The 21189-nt window shown below is 56.3% G+C and overlaps 1 protein-coding gene across 2 annotated transcripts in view; it reads right to left on the bottom strand.

Annotated features, from left to right (window-relative positions):
• Window positions 1-3254: 3254 nt before the first annotated feature.
• The window catches only part of DLG3 (discs large MAGUK scaffold protein 3), a 52384-nt gene continuing 34449 nt past the window's right edge, over window positions 3255-21189 (bottom strand). The window contains exons 11-21 of one of the 2 annotated variants that reach the window (XM_075162104.1): window positions 17405-17519; window positions 13432-13608; window positions 12657-12732; window positions 11948-12047; window positions 8993-9034; window positions 8218-8268; window positions 7321-7422; window positions 6974-7146; window positions 6290-6399; window positions 5219-5310; window positions 3255-3437 (exon numbers count right to left, since the gene is read on the bottom strand). In XM_075162104.1, coding sequence (XP_075018205.1) covers window positions 3331-3437; window positions 5219-5310; window positions 6290-6399; window positions 6974-7146; window positions 7321-7422; window positions 8218-8268; window positions 8993-9034; window positions 11948-12047; window positions 12657-12732; window positions 13432-13608; window positions 17405-17519 — 1145 coding nt within the window. In that variant the 3' untranslated portion in view covers window positions 3255-3330. Of the gene's footprint in view, window positions 3438-5218; window positions 5311-6289; window positions 6400-6973; window positions 7147-7320; window positions 7423-8217; window positions 8269-8992; window positions 9035-10146; window positions 10193-11947; window positions 12048-12656; window positions 12733-13431; window positions 13609-17404; window positions 17520-21189 lie in introns of both variants that reach the window. The other variant, XM_075162105.1, reaches the window with a different exon arrangement.

The following is a 21189-nucleotide window of genomic DNA, read 5'->3' as shown; positions in this document are numbered from 1 at the left end:
TGTTTAAATATTCCAGTGTTTTATGGACAACCACCACCACAAGACTGTTGATCTGATCAGTTAAAGGAGTTTCTAAACTGTGTTTTATTTGTCCAATGAGCTTCATAAACTGTGAATTGTCTGCGGACTGTATGCCCATGCTCAGTACAACACCCCTGTTCCCCTGAAATCTCACTTTACTTCTCTTGTGTGCACTTAAAGGTACTAGAAAAAGATACTAGTTGCCTTTACCACTTCCTCCTTCTTCTCTCTGATGTCTAAACAGCATGTTAAACTGTAAAAAGATGCTCTATATTAGCTGGACCATATATTTACTTTGCTGTCTTTATATGCAATACAGGAACAATTATGTAGCAGCATATAAACCCTATTATTTGATCTGCATTTGTAAAGCAAACCCCCCACAATTCAAGCCATGACCCAAAATATGTTTATGGTGTCATCAGACCAGAGTCAACCTGTGTTACAACCACCCAACCAAAAGAGCTTTTCAGTGCCTGGTTACAGCTGTAAATAAGCCCACTTCCTTTCTTTCCTTTTTTTTTTTTTCTTTTAAATTTCCTTTTTCTTTTAGGCAAGTTCTCAGTGACCACCTTATACTAAAAAAAAGCAATTTTTTTTTTAACCACTGTCAACACTTAAATTTGCCGTGGAGAGACCATCTCAATAGTTGCTAAGATCAGCACCAAAAATCAGATCTGGCACACAATGAAGGACTCCACAAGAAGGTCTCAAAGACAGAGTTCTTTGCAACTCTCTGTTTATTAAAAATATATGTCTCCTTGGAAGAAACACTGGTAACCAACTAGTGTTGTCATGATCGATTCGATACTGTCAGCTATGCCATGGAGTACATCATCTTTTTCTCCATGTGACTTGATGAGAGGGAGACAGGCTATTGGGGGGGGGGGGAAGAGACAGGAATGGTGTGACTAGCATCTTAAGGACTTTTGTTTCACTTACTCCACTTCTCCAGGGACTGATGTTTATAGCATCTGGAGCAGGACCAGCAGGGCAGGGGGCTAGATGCCGAACAGGAATCCATTGCCAAAGTTTGCTCCTTCAGGGTTGGTCTCACTGACAGCAGAATCCTTCCTGTCCTCTACAGCGCTAGTGGCCGCATCCCTGCTGTGGCACTGCTTTCTGTCCCAGGAAGCTGCTCGGTCCCTGCAGGGCTCCTTGTGACGCAGGACGAGTAAAGATAACTTCTCACCCGACAGTACATGTACAGTCTTACAGCACTTCTGTTCACACTGAAAACCGTGGCCTGTGCGCGCCATGCACCGACGGACACACAGATAACTGTTACCTTCAGGAAAGGGGACCAGCACCCTGCGCGTTCACTTATCCCTATAAAATAGGGGGAGGGAGAATAGGCCAAGACTTACCTGCTCATGCTCGGTATGGTGACCTCCTTTGTTCTGATGCTTGGCACTGTGGCTGAGAAACAGCATTCGCCAGTTCTTGTAAGGTGGCAGCGCTTTTCTACCTGTACTATGAATACCCAGCAACATACCTCCTTCTCAAAGGCTGTGCGAGTTTTGCCCCAGCTTCACACAAGGCTCTTTTCCCATGATGGAGCCCCATTCAAGTGTGGAAGTCAAAGTGTCCTCAAAGACAGACATTTCTCAGCTTAGGGCCAACTGTCTCAGCACCAATGGTCGCCTCACTTGAAAAATCCCAGTGCACAGCAGATGAGTGCAGCTCTGCATCCCCTTGCCCCACAGACCTGCAAGCACAGGGCACTCAGTTTGGTTTTCTAAGGTGACCTTGAGAGAGGGAGCAGAGCCCAGTTTCAGAAAGAGGATTTATGCGGAGATGTCAGAGACAGAACCAGGCAAGGCGGCCGCATGTTCACCTGCCAAGCCCCAGCTCCCAGAGCAGCAGGCAAGGTCCCTGCTGTGCTTCCCTTTCTCTGGGAAGGCCACCACCACCACCTGCATGCAGCAGGGCTGAGAATTTAGCATGGAGCAGGGAAGAGAGGGAGGAAGTTTTTCAATTCTGTTACTGATTTGGAAAAGTATGAGTGTCCATCCAAGGCACAGCTGGGGGCTTTTCCTGCCAGTGGCTAATGCAGAAGGGAATGGCAGCATGCTGCCACAAGCTAGAATGGGTCATTTCACCTGCGCCCACAGGTACAGGGCCAGCCCAACATCCCAGGTTTTCCACAGGACACAGGACAACAAGTACATTTGTTCCATGTGGCCGGTAGAGCACTTCTTAACTAAACACCGCAGATCTAGATTCTATTTACAATAGAGCCAGCTTAAAAAATAAGTTAAAAAACTGGATTTCGTACCCATTCAGTTCATTATTAACAAGAGAAAAATGGAATAATGAAAAAAAAAAAGCCAACACAGCAACACAATATGGTTTTGGTTTAAAATCAGCTTAAAAAAATAGAACCAAAAGGAAACCTCTCATGCAAACACATAAGGTGGTGTGTAAAACAATGTGCAATTTAATATGTGGTATCATCCATTCTCTTGCTCTGCAGCTTGCTGCTCAGTCTCTGTCTGCCAGCCTCACTCAGATCAGCTGCTGCTCCTTGCTGTGTTACTCTGGAGCTCTGGTCCCTTCTGCACAGGCAGTGTACAAGTCTCTGCTCTGTCTCATAGACCCGGGGCAGCTGGCAGGAGGCTGGCGCCAATGGGAGACGCTTCCGAAGCACCTGGTACCGTTTTGAGCTCTTCCTGCCCAAGTGGACTCCCTACGCCCAGCAGTTGGGACAGAGAAACTAAAAGATCCTTGCAGTAATACAATACCTTTTAAGAGAGGTCCCTCAGGTTTCCTCGTCCACATACATATATATATATATAATATATATATAATATCTCTCTATATATTATATATAAATTACATATACAGATAAATAAAATGCTTTCTGCTGCCTTTCTGTCGCACTGTTCAGAGATGCTAGACAGTCACACTTGGAAAAATGCCCCTGGAGCTCTGATACTAGCTCGTATGCTCAGAGTCCATTGTTTCACTTGTTTCTTACATTAGTCCTTAGCCGCCTCCTCCCATCTTGATTCTTGGTTTAGTTAATAATAATAATAATAATAATAATAAAAAATGACCTTGAATGGGTTCTCATCTGTCTCTAATGGAGCAGTGGGAAGGTCCATGCAGGATCGGTGGGAACAGTCACGTGATGAATGAGATGAGTTCATCCCAACAAAAGAAACAGAACTAGAAAACTCAATTTTGCGACGATCTAAAAAAGGGGGCAGGAATAGTTTTCATATCCCCCCCCCTTGGGGCAGAGGGCTTGGGTGGGGTGGGACTTCGGAGATCTTCTGCTCCCAGGGAAGCAGGTGGGGGACATCTTCAGAGTTTCTCTGGGGACGAGACCCAGATGTAGTGCCCAGACTGGTCCTCAATGATCTGTTTGATTTTGCTGTAAATCTCTTCAAGAGAGTCTCCTTGTACGATGGCTGGAAGAGGAGAGAACAAGCAAGACCTTGAGCATCAGGCAGCACTGCGCCTTCCCCGCCATGAGCTATAGAAAAGGCCTTCACTCTGCACCAAAGGGGCCGGTGTGATGTGGCCAACAATTAATGAACGAGACAACCCGTGTCAAAGGAGCTGCAACAGGCGCATGATGACCCACTGGTTAACCCAGCGTGTCCAAGGGGATTAGCGAGAGCTGATCCCGCGCTGGCAGAGCTCCTCGCTTGTGCGAAGTGTCGGCCGGGTTCTCCACAACGGACTGCTAATCAGCTTTGCAAACTGTGTCACACCACTGTGCCGAGGCTCCGGGCAGCTGGCCCCAGCACTGCAGCTACTCTGCCACGGTGAACAGGGGGGCCTCCCACGCATTAGCCAGTGTGCGCCGAGCGCGTACCCCAAGGTGCCGGATTTGTCCATCCCCTCTCATTGGCTTCTGAGGGCTCCTCGTGTTTGTTGCTTCCTCTGCTGCGGGGTGGGAATCGCAGCGCTGTCAGGCTGGAAAAGGCCAGCTTATGGCTGTCGCTCCCAGCAGTAACTCTCGCCTAAAGACCAGCGATAGTCTCACTGCTTAGTACAGATACAACACGAAGCACTTCACTGTGCTTCCTACATCAGAGAAGGAAGATGCACATGGAGGGCCAAAGCTTTCTGGTAATTCAGCCTGCCTCTGCAGCCCAGCCAGGACTATCCTCCACCTTCTATGTTCCCTCATTAATAAGTTCCTGGCACAGAACTTGCTACAGCGACCATCTCTCTGCCCATTACCCACTTCTTTCAACAATGGGTTTCAGCCAAGAGCGTTCCTTCCCCAGGTCAACTTCAAACTCACCGTCCAAGTGCACAATGGCATGCCGAGGGTCTGGCAAAACTGTAGTGTATGCTTCCTTTGCGCTCTTCCTGGAAGAGCAGCCAGCAGCTCTGGAACTGCTGCCTGGGACAGGAGGTCTGAGGAAAGCTTTTACCCTGTTTGTACCCATACATTTGCTCAGCTGAGATCCATTTTTGGAAAATTTTCTGCTTGGGATTTTTCCCAATAGCTGTTAGGTGGGTAATACAGGGTTTGGCAGGATTATCACTCCTCAACTTTAGAAGAAACAGTTACTGCACTGGAGGAAAGATGGAAGACTAGTTTCTCTGCCTCTTCGCCTGCATGACTTTCCAGAATTAATCATGTTAATGCACAAGAATGCCTGTGTCACAAGCAGCTCATCTCTGCAGGCACAAAGTGCCAGGCTGCCCCTGACGGGTTCTTCAGCAAAGACTACTTAGGAAGCCAGCCAAACTTCCAGTCTTTTTTTGGGAGATGTTTTGTAATAACTCAGGACAGTCTCCACCATTTAAGTCACTGATTTTTTATCTTTCCTCTTTAAAATGACTCTTTCCTCTTTTTGAAAACATTCCCCTTTCCCCCGTGCAGGGAGTTTCATTTCCTGTAGCCTTGTAGCACCCTGAATTTATGCTGTGCTTCCCCTGCCTGGGGATTTTTTTTTTATTTATTATTATTAAAGTTGGCGATAAGCTTTCACAAACTCAGAAAATCCTGCCTGATAACTTGTCTTCTTCTCTAGAGCTGGTTTACTCTTACCCACTGATCTTGGAGCAGTCCCTTTGCAGAGCCCTGCTGGCAAAGTGCCATTTCTTTTTTGCTTCGACAAAGCTGGACGTTGTCCCATGACTCTGCAGTAAGACAGTGCTGGTAGAGAGGTCACAGCTGCCAGCCGGAAAAATAAAATAAATCAGATACAAGCCTGCTCAGGACACTCACCTGTAAAATACTCTCCAAATTCTTGCTCAAGTTTCATGGCTTTGTCAAAGACCTTGTTGGCCTGTTCGTACGTCTGTCTCCGGTTCATCTCCCTGCCATGTACAAAAAATAGAAACTTGGCTCTTTTTCTTAGCAATGAACAGAAGCAAAAATAGCCCACGGAGCCGGGGTGCCTGGGAAGCCTCTGCACATCAAGAATGGAAGCTGTGCAGGACCCAGCTCTCAAAGGCAGGACCCTTCCCCACATGCTCTTTGCTACCTTGGCACTTCATCTCAACTTCCAACAGTTCTTCCCATTGCCACCACCCCGCCCCTTTCACCATAGCACAGAAATGGACTCAAATCCAGACAATCCTCTGAATTTGCAAGACTGCCGCAGAAGTCTCCCTGCTTTTCCACAGCCTGTCACCACCGTCCTTGCCTAGGTTCCCTCCTCTTCATAAAACACCCAAATAAGCAATTCGACCCCTTCTGGCTTGAGAAGGGGTTTTTCCAGTCCCCTCGACACCAGCAGAGTCCCTTCTCATCTCAGAGTCCATCTCTAGCTACTGAATCTCCTCACAGATAATATTCTCTGCTGCTGCTCGGAAGAGCTGGAAGTCCTTTCAAGCCTGCGCTCCCCAGGGCCAGGAGCAGCAGGACAAGCAGAAGGTCCCCCTTAGGGACGTCTCCTCTCTGCTCCCCAGGGCTGTCCTGGCTCAGCCACCATCCAGCTGTGATCCATCCACGGGCCATCGGCAGCTCTCCTGGCTGGACTCAGGGCCCAGGTGAGCAGGTTACATCAGGCACATCGGGAGCATTTTTAGATTTCCCATGGATAATCCTCTTTGGGGCAAATGAAGGGCTTTAAGCCAGAGCAATCCATGGAGCCTAGATGCACCATGGCTGTGATGTGGAGGGACACCACAGAGACAGCACTGGGCCCAGGTCCTCTTAACAAGGGACAAGTTCAGCACCAGCAGCAACCTCCGCTGCTTTCTAAAAAGCAGAGGCAGCAGACATTCAAACCCCCGACATGCTAGAGCTGCTCACCCTGGAGAGGCACAGAACATGGCATGGCGTTGCACTTACATGAGAGCTTCAATGGATTTTGGTTTGATGAAAATGGCAATGGGATAAAGTTGTGCTTGTTGCAACCTCTTGATAGCATTGCCAGACACATCCAGGATGCAGTGTTTCCCCTGGAAAAGAGACGATCGGGGTCAGACCTACCCACACAGTCTACTCCGTGCAGAAAACAGCTTGCTCATACAGATGTGCTTACAAAAGAGAGGGGCCAGAGAGATGAAACACCAGTCCCGAGACACAAGCCAACTCCCAGTGGCCTTACGTTCCCACCTGCTTAAGGCAGGACAGCAGCACTGTAAAGGGACTGAATCTTTCTCTGCGCATGTGAAACAATTTACAAGCCATCGGTACACTCCAGTGCTCCTGTGGAGAAAATGCCACTGCTTTGAGGAGGGCAGCTGGGCACCTTTGCCCTGCAAGCTCCCGAGCACGAGGCTGGTGCTGCCAGTGCCGGGCTTTCAGGTGGAGTTTGGATGACAGAGGTATGACACCGAGGTGGAGTAACGTGGCTGAGAGAAGTAGCCACATGGCTTGGCAGAACTCCAGAGGGAGGAGAGGGTCGTGTCACGCTTGCTTAATGTGGTTACAGCCCTTCATTAACAACACGGGGAGAGGAGGGGAACTGCTGAACGCATCTGGGTTTGGGCTGGATGCGCCCCGGTCCCAGGAATGCCACCCAACACTCACCCTCTCCGCCACTGCCCGCACTGACTGAATGCTGGTCCCGTAGAGATTGTCATTGAACTGCCCAGCCTCTATGAACTTATTGTCCTGGATGTCTTTCTCCATCTGTTCACGGGATACAACGAAGTGGTAGTCTTGTCCGTCCACCTCGTTCTCGCGCCGAGGCCGGGTAGTGTCTGGAGGAGAGCGGGCATTATGAGCGAACCCGAAGTGATGCACACCAAACCTCCTGGGAGGGACAAAATCCACCCATGCTCCCGGCCCCCTCCCCACGCCACAGGCTGGACCTTGCAAGTAGCACCCCTCTCCTCTCCCTCCAGCAAGGACACTGAGCGCCAGCTGGGACTTACGTGGCACACAGGAACCAAACTTGTGTGGGAATTCGGAGATGAGGTCATCATTAATTCGGTCCTTTGTCGGTCCCAGGATGATCACCGGCCTCGCATAGTGAACTGCAAACAAGAGCCACAACCTGAGGCCCTGTCTGCGCTGCGGGCAGCTGACCTACTGCCACTTTTGGCATCAGGTCTTCTTCCTGCTGGCAGTGGGTGCTCCTGCTCACATGGGCACCCAAAGGGGCCTCCTCTGTGTGAGTTTATCTCCACCTGGTCACAGTCAACATCTCCTTCCCATCTGACCCAAACCATCTGCACGGCCCCGGGGAAGGTGCTGCAAGTCTCCGGGGTCACGGATCAGCAAAGCTGCTCCTTCGCGCGGGGCAGGAGCCAGACAACCGGGACAGCTGGGCGAGGATGCCATGGAGCTGGGGGAGTGACGGGAGCCTAAGAATCTGATCCAGCTTCTGGCAAGGAGAGACCACCAAGGCTGGGACTATTCAGCCAGCAGAAGGGTCTGCAGGGATTGAGCATCGAGCAGGGTTAAACGCTGAGGGCTTGGGGGGGTTGCTCTGCAGCAGGGACCTGGTTGAGGATAATCCTGTTCTCAGCTGGGGCCTAAACCCCAGCTCAGTTTTAGCTCTGGATCTCTCCCTTGGTCTTGCAGACCAGGTCACAAGTCTTTTCTGTTGATTAAAAATGGCCGATCAAGGCCAGGGAAAGCCCTGCAAGGCGGCGTACAGGCCTGGCTCCCCTGCTGCATGCAACAGACAAGAAACTTCACTTGTGTTCACCTGGCATCGTGCTGTACAGCAGAGGAGGGGAGGAGGTCACACCGGTCGCCCTGGCTGTGCCAGGGACACAGGTGCCCACGCTGGAGTGGGCACAGGGCAGCTTAGTGCCAGGACTTACTTTCTTGCCGCGTCACCGGCTCGTACGACAGGATGGTGTCCTCTTGTCCTTCTGCAACAGAGCCAGGGAGAGGCAGGTGAGCACTCGCAGCAGCTTTCCAGCCCCTCCTCCCAGAGGAGCTGGCTCCTGCCCCCGCCAGCCTCCTGCAGCCCTGGGGACACCTCCAGGCTGCCCCTGTCACACCGCCAGCTGATGTGAAGCGTGACAGGCATGCCATTACCAGCCCTTGATCCACGTTAATTATTCACGTCCCAGCTCTGGGTCAAGCCTTCTCTTTCCCTCCCCACTGCTGGGGGCTCGGGGCCCATTGGGACACACCATCCTCCCTGTGAAGTGGACGGCAGATGTGCTGCAGATATGTAGAGGACCCACCAGGGATAAAGGGAGCATTTGTTGCAGCTGGACCCCCATGCTCTTGTACAGATTTGGGCTCCAGGAGCCACCTATGCTACAGACTTGGCCTCTGGTCATTGCTTCCCACAGCCGGCACCGAGGATGGGGGATCACCATGGACTGGGAACCTACCTCCCAGGCTTGGAGCAGAGTCCTGCAGCCAGGAGAGAGTGTGCAAGCAGGCAGGCTCGCTCCTGCCCCCCAGCCCCTGCTCCCCCCGGCCCCAAGGTGGGAGCTGGCTGCAGCATCTCGGTGTCACCAGCAGGAAGGCCCAGCCTCTGAACAGAACCACCACCGGGACAAGACAAGATGGAAGCGCCAAAACGTGCACACACATACACACGTGCACAGGGGTAGGAGAGCAGGCAAGACGCACACTTACTGGAACTGCTCTCACTGTCACTGGTGTTTGATGTCACGCCCTCTGCAAAGCAACCAGAGAGACCCCCCTTCAGAAGGAGCACAGGCGAAGGCATGGGGGCACCCCGGCTGTCACCCAGCACTACTGACCCAGGGCCTCCCGAAAAATCCGTGCCCCAGCACCCACTGGGACACGCCTGCGCCACATGGGCAGGGCGGCACCTCTGGCCCGTTGCTGGGAAACTGGGGACATGCAGAGGGACGCTTGGCTACTCCAGGAGAAAGCAGGGATGCCAGGAGGAGGCTGCCTGGCAGGTGTGGGCAGGCATGTGTGGGTGCTGGGCCTCCCAGGCCGAGGGAGGGAAGGTGGAGTGCATGGGGAGGAGGGTGCTGGCGGGAGGAGTGCGCCTAGCATGCACACGGGGGCAGGGGAAGGCACGGCTCCACGCCAGCACAGGGGAGGGGGGGTCTACCTCTGGGGACGGGGCTGGGACTCACAGAGACAAGACAGTGACAGGATGGGACAGAGTTTGGGGCCTTGCTTGCTCAGGCTGATCCCAGTGCTGCGACCGCCCCACAGAGGCTTGCTGGCCGCTGCCTGCCCTGAGCCAGGCTCTGCACTGGTCAGGGCAGGTGCAGAGCTCAGCAGGGGACTCAGGCCCAGCTGGGAGGGCCGAGGGGGCTCCTGCCATCGTTTTGCAGCTCTGGGTACGTGGTGCCCCAGAGGAAGGTGGCAACACTTCAAAACACTGTCACCTACCCCACTCAGAGGGGACCCATCGTGGTCATGGCCACCTCCCACCCGCACTGGCTCAGAGTCTCCGAGCGCTAAACCAGCAGCCAGCCCAGCTAGGAGCAGGAGGAAGAGGAGGATGAGGAGGTACAGCTCACCCTGGGTGCAGCAGGCAGCCCTCAGCTGGGCATGCTTAGGGTACGGCCAACATCCCCAGCAAAATCCCCCGTCCCCTCCCACGTGCAGCAGCAGCACCTCCTCAAGCCCAGCAGCCTCCGCCGGCAGATGCGGCATTCCCCGGCAGAAGAGCAGCGCCCGCAGGGCTCCTCCTTCCCTGCACCCAGAGAAGCACAGCTGCCCTGGCCGGAGCCCAGCTGTTCCCCAGGCACCACCAGGCATGCCAGCGACGGAAAGTGAATGATGCACATCGAAATTCAACTTACTCAGGTTCTTTGCTCCATAATAATCGTCACTTAACCCAGGGAAGTCCTGATTTCACAGACAGCAAGAGGGGGAAGAGGGGGGAGAGAAGAGAGCGCAGGAGAGGGCAGTCAGAGGGATGGGGGAGACAGAGCCAGACTGGCATTAGTGACAAGAGTGCAGAACGGCCCAGAGCTGCAACTGCAAGTGAGGTTAAATGTTTTCAGAGCTGACGCCATCAGCCCGCTCCCAACATCTCGCCTTGTGCGGCTGGACCCCCCCACCGAGCTCATCCTCTCTGCCAAAGAGCCCCCAGGGGCCACCCTGGGTCTGAAGGGCAGGGCGGCCACGGGAGCATCTGCTGGCACCAAGCGGTTGCAGCCCCGAGCTGCTGGCAAGCGGGGCTGAGGTGTTTCCCCATGATGCCTCGCAGGGGTGTACTAGCAGGGCACAGCGGCTCTGCGCTCCCCTGGAACAGCCCAGCCGCTCTGGGGGCAGACATAGCACAGCCAGTCCTCTAACATGCGGCAGGGGGGCACGTTTTCCCCACCTGCATGTGTTAGCTGCCCACGCCCCAGTGCTTGCATGGGCTGTGGAAACATGAAGGAAGGACCCCCCACTGCAAGCTGGGATGGACAGTGGCAGAGCATGGGGAGGGAGCTGGCTGCTGGTCTGTGACATGGGCTGGCGAAGAGCATTGCCTGCCCCATCCCCGTGCCATACGTCACCGCACTGCAGGGCTGAGCAGCGCCCCAGCGAGTCCCTAGCTCCAGCATGGAGCTGACTGGAGCCCAGCCACATCCAGGCACTATGAGAGATACCCAGACACACAGACTTAACCTTCACTGCAGGCCAGAGGCTTGTGCTGGCTAAGCTTACTGGAAGCTGGCGCCAGCCTGGCACAGGCAGCAGAGGGATGCGGGCAGCCCCCGGAGCAGTCCAGCATTCAACCTCCTGCCTCTGCATCGTGCCCAGGAGAGCCATCGGAGGCTAGGGGGATGTGCTCGCTGCGCTGGCACCAGGGCAGAGACACTGCTCTGCCTCGCCCACCTCCTCTTCCCCGAGGTGCGAGGACTGCAGCTCTGTCTAGATGCTTGCCGAAGGAGTGGATGCAGTTTAGCATCTGGAAGGAGGAGGGGCTGGGTTCGGCAAGCAGCTCCAGTGCTGCCCACGTCAGGATTTGGGGCAACAAGCTGAAAGCCCTGCCTTCACTGGGAGCCCCAGTGTGCTGCCAGGTGACAGCTGGGGACCCCCTCAATGTCTGCCTACCAAAGATGTGCCTCAGTCACGGATGGGCAGCTCCTCCACCAGCAAGGGCATGGCTCCTCTGTGCCCACAGGGTTTAACCTGCAGGAAGGGCTCTCAGACGGGAGTACGTAGCTGCGAGTCACTTCTAGGGGAGATGGGGAGTGCATCTGGGACCTCCCCAGCCCCTCAGCCCTGACAGGGACAGGAAAGGCTCTGCAGGAGGTGGTCAGCCCCTCGCTTGGAGGGGAGCAGCTCTCGGCAGGCGGAGGAAAGGAGCAGAGCCCACAGCAGAGAGGGGAGAGCAGGGGGAGGCAGAGCAGGGGGTCAGGCAGGTGTAAAGTTGGATGAAAGGATGAAGACATTGAACATGAGAGAGAGAAAGAGAGCGCCAGCCTGCAGCTGTTGCTTTCATTTCAAGCTCCGGTTTCTCCCTAGCTGCTGGCAGGACTGTGGAGCACAGACCCGAACACGGGCAGATGCCAGGACCCCTGGCTACGGAAATGTGCCGAATCTCTCCTCCCAAGGCAGGGGACCTGAGGGTCGCACGCTTGCCCTCTCTGGCCAGCTGCTACTTACGTTCCTGTCCGCTGCTCTCCTGGGCCAGGTTCTCTTTGCTCTTGTAAAATGGAAACTTTCGAGAGAGGCGGAAACTCTTTTTACGTTTCGTTTTGATCGACTGAAGAACATGGAGATGGAAGGGAGGACAGAAAAAACAATGGTGTTTAACACATGTGGGAAAAATTAAAATGAAGAGACAATGAGGAGCTGTGTCAGGGCAGTTATCCTCAAATGAAGTCATGGAGATTACATGAAAACTGTAATGCAGGAAAAAAATTAAGCGTGGAAAAAAACATGTGGTAGGGATGCTGGGAAGCTGACGGGGCAATCAGCAGCTCTGCATGGGTAGCCAGGCCGTTCTCCCTTCCTTGTCTGCTCATTAAGCGCTCTGTGTGAGGGGTGAGGGCAGCTACCTTCACCTGCATGAGCTGCCTGCAGTCAGCTCCCAGCCACGGGCCGCAGTGGTACAGGCTCCGCTCCCCCACCACTCCAACCAGGGGTCCTTCCCCAGCACTTCCGCACCATTCTGGGCTCCTCTGCTCAGCCCCTGCACAGTCACGGAGGATTCATGCTGAGCAGATACGGGCCTGGGGCAGGTCCAGTCATGCTGCTCTTTGCTTTGGGATTGCTCCAGCCGCCCCACCGGGAGCTCTGGCTGCTGGAACTCATCCTGCCCCCACTAGCTACTGTCTCCAGGCGCCTCGCTGAGCCCCAGCTTGGCACTTACCCTGTTGGACTCAATCATGCCAGTCCTGGCGTGGAACTTCACCGTTTTCAACCGCGCTCTCTCCTTCTTTTCCACCCTGATTGGAAGTAAAAGGGGAGAAAGAGCTGCTAGTCCTGGGCACGCGTCCTTTATGCCACCCACTTGGCTCCCCAGGTGGCTCCGTGCACCCTCGGGTAGTGGCCCCGTTGGCAAAAGGCAGCTCCTTCCCAGAGAGTGATGGAGGTGAAGCCACCTGCCCAGGGTCTGGCCAAGGCTAGCGCCCGCAGGAGCAGAAGAGGGGACAAGTCAGCCTTCCCGGGAGAGGAGGGATGGAGAAGAGAGATGGGGCTGGCTCTGCAGACCTAAAGGCAGTGGCAGCCAGCTCCTCTTCTCCCTGCAACTTCCCATCTCATGGGACCCGGCTCGCAGAGCTGGGCAGGTTGTCAGAGGACACAAGGAGCAGCCCGCAGTCACTGCTGTGACTCTGCTCTCACTTGGAGCCCCAGACTGGCTAACACCACCTCCCCATCCCCACAGGGACACAGAGGGGGCTGAGCGCTCCCCTCCTCACCTGGAGTCTCACCCTGCTTTGGAGAAGATCTCCCCAGGGAGACCTGCACACAGCCCCAGCTTGCAACAAGGGTGCCCTTCACGCTGCACAGCCATGCAGGGGCAGGTGGGCTGGGACCACAAGGAGATCCCACCCTGAGCAGACCCCCGAGGGCTGCAGGGCTCGCAGAGGCTGGGGAGCTCCAGGAGGCACCACGCATGACAGCTCCTGCTGAGGGACACTCACCTTTTTTTGCTGGGGATGACCCCGATCTGCTCGCTCTCGCCGTGGGGCGTGACAAGCCTGGCTTGCCACCACTCATCGTCAGAAGCATTGATGACGTGCAGGATGTCCCCGTAGGAAAAGCTGAGCCCCTGGCTGGGCAAGCAACTGTCCCGGGTCCGGTCGTAGTCAAACAGGGCTCTGTGGAGGAGCAGAGAGAGGAGCGGTGCCTTCCCTGAACATGGCCAGGCAGTGAGGGCAGCAGCACTGCCAACCTCCTGGGGCACTGCCACCTTCATACTTTAAAGGATTTAAACCCAAACTTTGGGGAAGCTTCCTGCCAAGGCGAGCAGCGCTGCACAGCCACTAGCACACCCCTCTCATTGGCAGGCTCAGCACAAGCCCTGAAGCGTGCAACGCAGGAATAACAGTGCTGGACCAAAACAACTCGCTCTTGACCTTAGCTGCGAGAGGTACGTGAACCACAGACGCATTGAAGGCAGCTGTGGTTAGTGAGCAGGCAAAGCTCACGCGGCCTCAAGAAACCAACAGCGTGCAGGAGGGCAGTGGGGAGCCGGGATGTAGGGCTGCTACCCAGCATCCCTCCCCAGCGGCCATGGGGCCAAGGAGCGGGATGGGGAATGTCAGATCCCACTGCTGGTGGTCGCACAGGCAGAGACCACGGGGCGCTTTGAGCATGCACTTTATTTACGTACAGGGGTACGTTAGTCCAGAGCCTATGAATTAGGAACGCATCTGAGGGTATATATATCTGCTTCCACAAGTGATCCTTTTCAGACTCCTAAATACTTCCCCTGAGAAATTTATTTAGTTTAAAATTATCTTCAATATTAAGCTAACCAGCTACAGAAAAGATTTTTTTTTTTAAAACTAGAGGAGCACAAATACCCTTCCTGCGCACACTTTATCGCACATAGCACTACAGTCCGTACCCACAAGCTGTTCTCAGTGGCTTCACGTGCAACTCATTCTACTAATGTCAGATCTCAAACCGTATCTGCTTTGATATATCCACTTTGCATCAAACCAAACCAAGGGGAACAGTCACTAAAAGCACCACTGCTGGCAGTACAACCCCTGTGTTCACTCCCGGGACATCGGCCCCGCTCACCCCCCAGCCCGACACGAGCCCAAGCACTGCAAACACTGGCTGGCTGCTGGTTTAATCCTGGCACTAACAAGCCTTCCTCAACCAGGGGAGACACCCTCTGCCCTGCTCATTAGCCCCTTCCACTGTAGCGACTTCTAAGGGGGTCTGAAAGCACAGGGTGCTAATGGCAGGGCCGAGGCACCATGCAGCAGGTCCCCGTGGAGCAGCAGAGCTGGGAGGGCACTTCTTCAGCCAGATCCCTGCTCCAGCGCTGCCAGGGGAGCACTGGGCGATGAAACCTTTTGGGTTATTTGGGACTGGGCCAAGGCAGCCGGTCTCGAATGGGAAGGAGGAGAAGAGGGGCTGCCCTATGGCTCGGGGAGGGGTCTTTGGGACAAGACCCGATGTAGCCCTATGCATCTAGATGCATCCAGCCACCACGCCACTCCCCCTTTCTCAGCTTGCTCAGGGCTAGGGCAGCTCTCATGCTCTGTCCCTCTGCATCCAAGCGCGGCCCCTGGCATGCTGGAGCCAGCAGCAAAGCACCACAGGGTGCTTTGGCTGGAGGCAGCAACCCTCGCAGGCAGCTCCTAGCCAAAAGATAAGGCCGCGCGTGGCCGGCAGGCCCCTGCGAGGCCAGTGCCGTCAGGAGCAAAGCACGAGCCAAGGCCCCGGGGAACTGGTCAGGCCGGTTCCCGAACTGAGGCGGGCTGCGGGGCGCCCTGCCCACTCCCTGCCCTGCAGGGCAGCACTGGCCCCGCAGCTCCCTGCCTCCTCCCGCAGCAGCCACTGGCATCCCAGGGCAGACACAGCAAGATTTGTACAAGGGCCGGACACCTGTGAAGCAGAGGCACGAGACATTTGCTTCCCCAAGGTGTGATGCTCCTGGAGATCAGCCCCTGGCCGTGTCGGCACCCAGGACCCACCATGACTGGGTGCTCCCTGGGACACACAAGGTGCAGGGTTCAGATGGCAGCATGGTTGCTCCCCGGGCCGACTCACAGCACATGGCTAGAGCAGCCAGGAGAGCAGATGGCTTGGCTGGAGGGCAGGGGAGCAGTGCCAGGGACTTCGCACAGCCTCCTCCCCGTGCCCAGGCACAATGCCCGCCTGACCCCCATCCCCGCCTGGCACGGCCCCAGTGCCGGTGGACTTTGCCCTGCAGGAACGCAGGCAGGCAGCAGGCAGCGCACGAACCTGCCTTGCCCCTGCCTGTGCTGCGCAGCTGCAGCTCTGAAATACGTGGCGAATGCCGGCACCCCCAAATCGGCTCCGGCACGCACTCAGGTGTCCGGCTCTGGCTCCATCGAGAGCACGCAGGGTGCAATGCAGCCTCACAGGGCTGACTCAAGTAGTTGGGTAGCAAGTCCTGTAATTGATGTTCTGTCCGCAGCGTAGCAGCTCAGCTGGTTTCGGGTAAACTGTGCTCGAAACTACCCCGCCCAGAAGGGCTGGGGCAGCCTGAGCGCCCGGTGACTCTCACAAGCACATTCGCGAGGTGTGTGGCTGCCAGAGCTGGGGAGGGTCGGGAGGGGCCATGCTCTCCCAGGAGGGGGAAAGCTCTCCCCTGGGATCACCCTCGCAGCAAGGCACTACCCAGCCCCCATCTGAAGCCACCTGGGTGTATGTGAGGGGACACAGCGCTGCGGAGGCCACCAAAGCCACGTGGAGGGATGCATCAAGAGGCAGCAGGGAGCTCTCTGGCTTGCAGGCATGCCCCGATACGTGCAGCACCTATCCAGGCAGGGAACAGGAGTCTCACAGGCTCAACTGAAGCTGGACCCAGCCTAAACCCTGCTCCGCCCACAAGGGTGTCCATGGGACAGCAGGGGAGCAAGGGCAGGACTAGCCAGAAAATATTTATTCAACACGGCGCCTGGCTCATTGCACACCCCCAGCACAGAGCCCCAAGATGCTAAATCAAGCAAGATGCCTGCAGAGCTTCACGGGAAGGCGTGAATTGCACCCAGAGCTGCAGCTCTCCCCTCCTGCCAGGCCAGGTTTGCACCGGGTCCAGCAACAGCCTGAAGCCCCTTTGCATGGAGCAGCCATGCAGTGGGAGATGCAGGTTGAGGATGATGCAGCCTCAGCCCTTGTCATCCTTCCCACAGGGAAAGAGAAGCATCCCCTGTTCCTGCTAGCCCCTGCCTGCAACAGGCTGTGCAGGGAGAGGATTTACAGGATTATTTTAATTACCAAGTTAAAATTACTCATTAGCTGTCACCCACTCGTGCTGTGGCAGGCAGGAGGTGGCAGGAGGCAGGCAGCGAGCAGAGACTGCCCTGGCGGCGCAGGACTTGCAGCAGTTAGAGCTGCATGGCTGCTTAACCCCTGCCTGCCTCGTGCCTGGCTCCGGACCAAAAGCACATCGAGGGCTCAGAGCAATAATCCTCCTAAGAGCTCATCTCCCCTCCAGCCAGATCCTGCCACAGGAATGGCGGGAGGAGACAGGGAGAAGCCTGTTAGCAGGGAGTGGTTCGAGGAGAGTGCCCTGAATGCTGCCCTGAGCTGCCCGGGGCAGAAGCGGCGCTGGATGCCTGGCATTTCCCTGTTTCCCAGTGGTCCCCAGTGGGTTGGCCTGGCCAGCAGCCGCCCAGGGCTCTGCAGAGACACCAGCGCTTTCCAAAGCAGCCCTCAGAAGAGGCACTCGAGTGCAGAGCACCCAGCCCTGGCAAACCAGTGCAAAAGCTGGGGCTTCATGATGCATCCATCACACTTGCTTCCTCGGCCTCCAAAACACCCATCCACAGAGGTGCTGCATGGCCCTGGCTGAACCGTCCTACCCTGACCTGTCCCACCCTGCGTCCCGCACTAGGGGGATATACCCATCCCACCCGCCTCTGGCTGCCTGGAGCAAGGGGGCAGGCAGGGAAGGCTGAGCCTTACCGGACATACAGAGATCTCTTCTCGCTTGTCCGAAGTGAGCCGGAGCCAGAGCTCATGCTGCTGTTCATCATCTGCTCTCTCAGGTCGTGGATCTTTGACTCGAAGCGGCTGTATTCTGCGGGGGGAGAGGTGGTCAGTGCAGGTAGGAGCTGCCCCCAAGCCACTCCCCCGCACCGAGCAGGGCGCAACTGGTAAGCACTGAGAGAGGCAATGACAGCCTGTCTGTGGGGCGTCTTGTCCATGAGCCTGTCCGTCCCTGCACACGAGGGAGGACGAAGCCGAAGAGGCTGCAGCACCCTGTGGGAGTCCAGGCAGGGCATCTGGAGCAGACAGGGCACCAGCTGCTCCCAAACCCACCTCAAGCCCCGGCACAGGCAGCTCAGGCAAGGGCTGCTGAGACCTCCACCGCTACTGAGCTGCAGCTCAGCAAGGGAACGGCTGGGCAGGGCTCAGCAAACTGCTGACCTACAGAGCAGTTCAAAATGTGCAGAGAAAGAGAACCCCTCCAGCAGACCATCACCCACCAGCTGGAGCAACAAGGCACAACCGCAGCCATCGGGGGGTCCCCACCCGCCGCTCTGCTGGCAGCAGAGCCCCCTCTCCCCAGCAGACATGGGGAAGGGGGAGGCAAAGCACAGCCCCCGCTCATGGAAGGGGAGCAGGGAGGAGGAATTCACCTTCCACTTATACATCCCGGCAGCAGAGACCCGCAGGAGGAGCTCGGGGACCCTCCAGAAGCCGCCGCCGCTGCCACCCCCCTGCCAGGTGGCTGGACGAGAGCAGCCGCCACCCTGGAGCCTGCCGCTGCACCAGCCCGACCTTCAGCCGGGTGTAAAGGTCGGGCCGGCAAGCAGAGGGTGGAGGCACCGGCCTTGCTTACCCAGGGCCGACCGGGGAAGATTTGCCGGGCAGTGAGCAACTGTGGCACTGTGGCACCAGGGAAGCTGCCAGCACCGCCACAGCCCACCCCGGCAGTTCTCACCTGGTACCCTTGATTTTGCCCCCTGGGCACACCCTGCAGTTACATCCCCGCATCCCAGTGAGAGGGAACCAGTCTCATCTCTGCTGTAAGACTTGCCTAGAAAGCTTTCTCCACAACCCAGCAGTTTAGATGTGGTTTGGGTTGGTTTTTTGTGAAGTGGAATACAGCAGCTCAGCAGCAGAGGCAAGCGCTCGCTGCAGAGCAGAGCCCCAGCAGTGTGGGGGATTGTGCAGGCTGCTGCCTGGCCTGCAAAGCTGCATCGCACAGCGGTAGTGGAACCAACACACTGCTAAGAAATGCACTGCAGGCTGCATTTGAGAGCCAGCCCTTCACTGTGCAAGGGGAGAGGCAACTCTCAGTGCAGACACGTGGGGCTGGGGTTATGCAGCTGCAGCTTGGCATTTCCTGACTCTCCAGTGCTTCACTCTGCAGCCAGACCTGCCTGGGCATCTTCCTCCTGCACCCAGCTGCCAAAGGTGCATTTTTACTTAAAGACTGAAAAAAAGGCGATACACACAAAAACTGCTAAGCGGCACACAGAAACTCCACATGAAGCCCCTTCCCCTGCCATGGGACATCAAAAGGTGCCGCACGCCAGGCAAGGTCAGCCACTTAATGCAGAGGTCACCAGACTCCTGCTAACCCCACGCCAAGGGGCACCCACTGCCCCCTGCCTGCCTTCCTGCTAGCAGATGGAAACACAGAAGCAGCCAGGCATAGGCAAGGCTTATTTTATAAGTAAACTGAATTCTGACACCAAAGCAGCACTTTTGCATTTGCCAACCTACAGGGCTCCTGGCAGAGGGAGGTGAGCTTCATCCCACTCTGCACCTCTTGCCCCACACCAGGTGGGCCACAGCATCTCTGGTGCAGCTCATTCTGCCCCAGGATGCCCACGAGCTCTTATATCCCAGAAGAGCATCCATAAGAAGTGGGTACAGCTGCTCTGTAAACCCTCTTTGGTATGGAATGGCTATTTCCCCTGGAAAGCTGCTGAGCTGGGCGCTACAACCCCTGTCCCCAGCCGAGTCATCCCAAACCCCACTGGGGGCACAGACTCCCTGCACTCCCCACACTGAGAGGACCGCTGCTCCCTGCCACATGGGCTTGCATCCCTGCCGTGACACCCTTCTCCACGAGAAGTCCGGCATGGACGACACACCGCCCAGGATCGGGCAGGCAGCGAAGGGCAAAAGCAGGTTTAGCTGCCACTGGCATCAGGGCAGGGATGTCGGGAAGGCAACCTTTGGGTGCCACCGCCCTGCCAGCAACTGTGTCCCCTGCATGCAACCCAAGGGCAGAGCTCTCAAACGCCCCCACCTCGGCCAGGGCACTCCCTGGAAAGGGACTTTCCAAATTTTGCTGGAGCAGCCACGCTGCTTGGAGGGGCTGGGAAAAGCCTGCTGGCACAACAAGAAGCACAAGCCAGGCTGGATGCAGCAAACTGAAGAAGGACACAGGGGCTGTTCTGGCTTTATCCCCTGGAGAGTGAACACAATCCCATCCTAGGAAGGGTCTCCCAACGAGCCACCAACCCGTGGTCGCTCTGACTGCAGGAGGGTGCAAGGCCGGGGAGCAGCCAACCCCAAAAGCAAACCTACCGCATCCTTCCCAGCGCAGGGGAGGCAAGGTTACCCTGGGATCAAGCACGGGATGCTCCCAGCTGCCACTGCCGGCCCCCCCCCCCATGCGCTGGAGCAGCCTCCAAGACAACTACCGGCGGATAACCCCCAGCAAGCAGCACTCCTGCTTTTGCTCTCTGGCTCACAGCCATCTTGCCTCCACATCCTGGAAGGAGATCTCCCATGCAGCCAAAACTTGCCTGGGAAGCTTGCCCATAGCACAGTGAGCCACAGCTGATCTCCACCTCCCCGGCATTTCCATGGGACCCTGGTGCCAGACACGTTCAGGACACACTTATCAAGACTGAAAAATATGCAACAGGTGACCTGGCGCCTCTTGCTGTGAGTGCCACCACGGCGCTGCGCCATGCGCCAGGAGGGGCAGGACGTTTGCTATTCCCACTTAGCAACTCGATAAAAACACTTCTCCACCCTCCCGCTGCTCTTCCCTTCCCGGGGTGCGGGTGCCCCTGGAGCTGGGCCTGATCCTGCATGGCGGGGCGAGCTCGGCGCCAGGAGCAGGATGTGGTCCTGCATGCCCGAGCGCGCGCAGATCGCAGACTATTAAGATCAGGCAGGGATTGCCTGCCTGCACTGAGGATCACCAGCACCGGCACACGCTCGTGTAGTGCAGCTGCAATTATATTCAGCAGAGCCAACAAGACGGTGGGTCTGCAGTAGATTTCTGGGTGCCAGGAGACAGTGCAAGGGGAGAAGGCGCTGGCAGAGAGGGGAGCTGCATTGGAAAGCAACCCCTGAGCATGCATAAAGCCTCATGCATGTGCCCTGCTCTCTCCGGCACGCAAACCCGCCAGCCAGGGCCAAGCTGTCTCTGCCGAGCCATCAGCAGAGCCCAGGGATGCTCAGCCCAGCCACCTGCAAAAACTACCCCCAGCTCCATCCTTCCCCTCCAGCCCAGCATTTTATTGCCCTGACCCCACACACCTTCCAGGTGCAGGGTTAAAGTACAGACACTTCCCTGCACAGGGCACACATGCCGCAGGCTCAGGTGAGTGGAGGGGAGCACGGCCATGGGGAAAGCTTGGAGGCTTTTGAGAGACACCGCATGGCCCTGGCACTTCCCTTTGAGCGGCCAGCTCAGAGGAATGCCGTCATGTGACTTTTTGTATTTTCAGGTGAGGAATATCAAGGTTTTGTTACATGGGGCACGAGAAGAGGGA

Source organism: Calonectris borealis, chromosome 13 (assembly GCF_964195595.1).
Source record: "Calonectris borealis chromosome 13, bCalBor7.hap1.2, whole genome shotgun sequence".
Lineage (NCBI taxonomy): Eukaryota > Metazoa > Chordata > Aves > Procellariiformes > Procellariidae > Calonectris > Calonectris borealis.
Note: the sequence above shows the minus strand (reverse complement) of the source record. Positions and strands in the feature narration are given on the sequence as shown.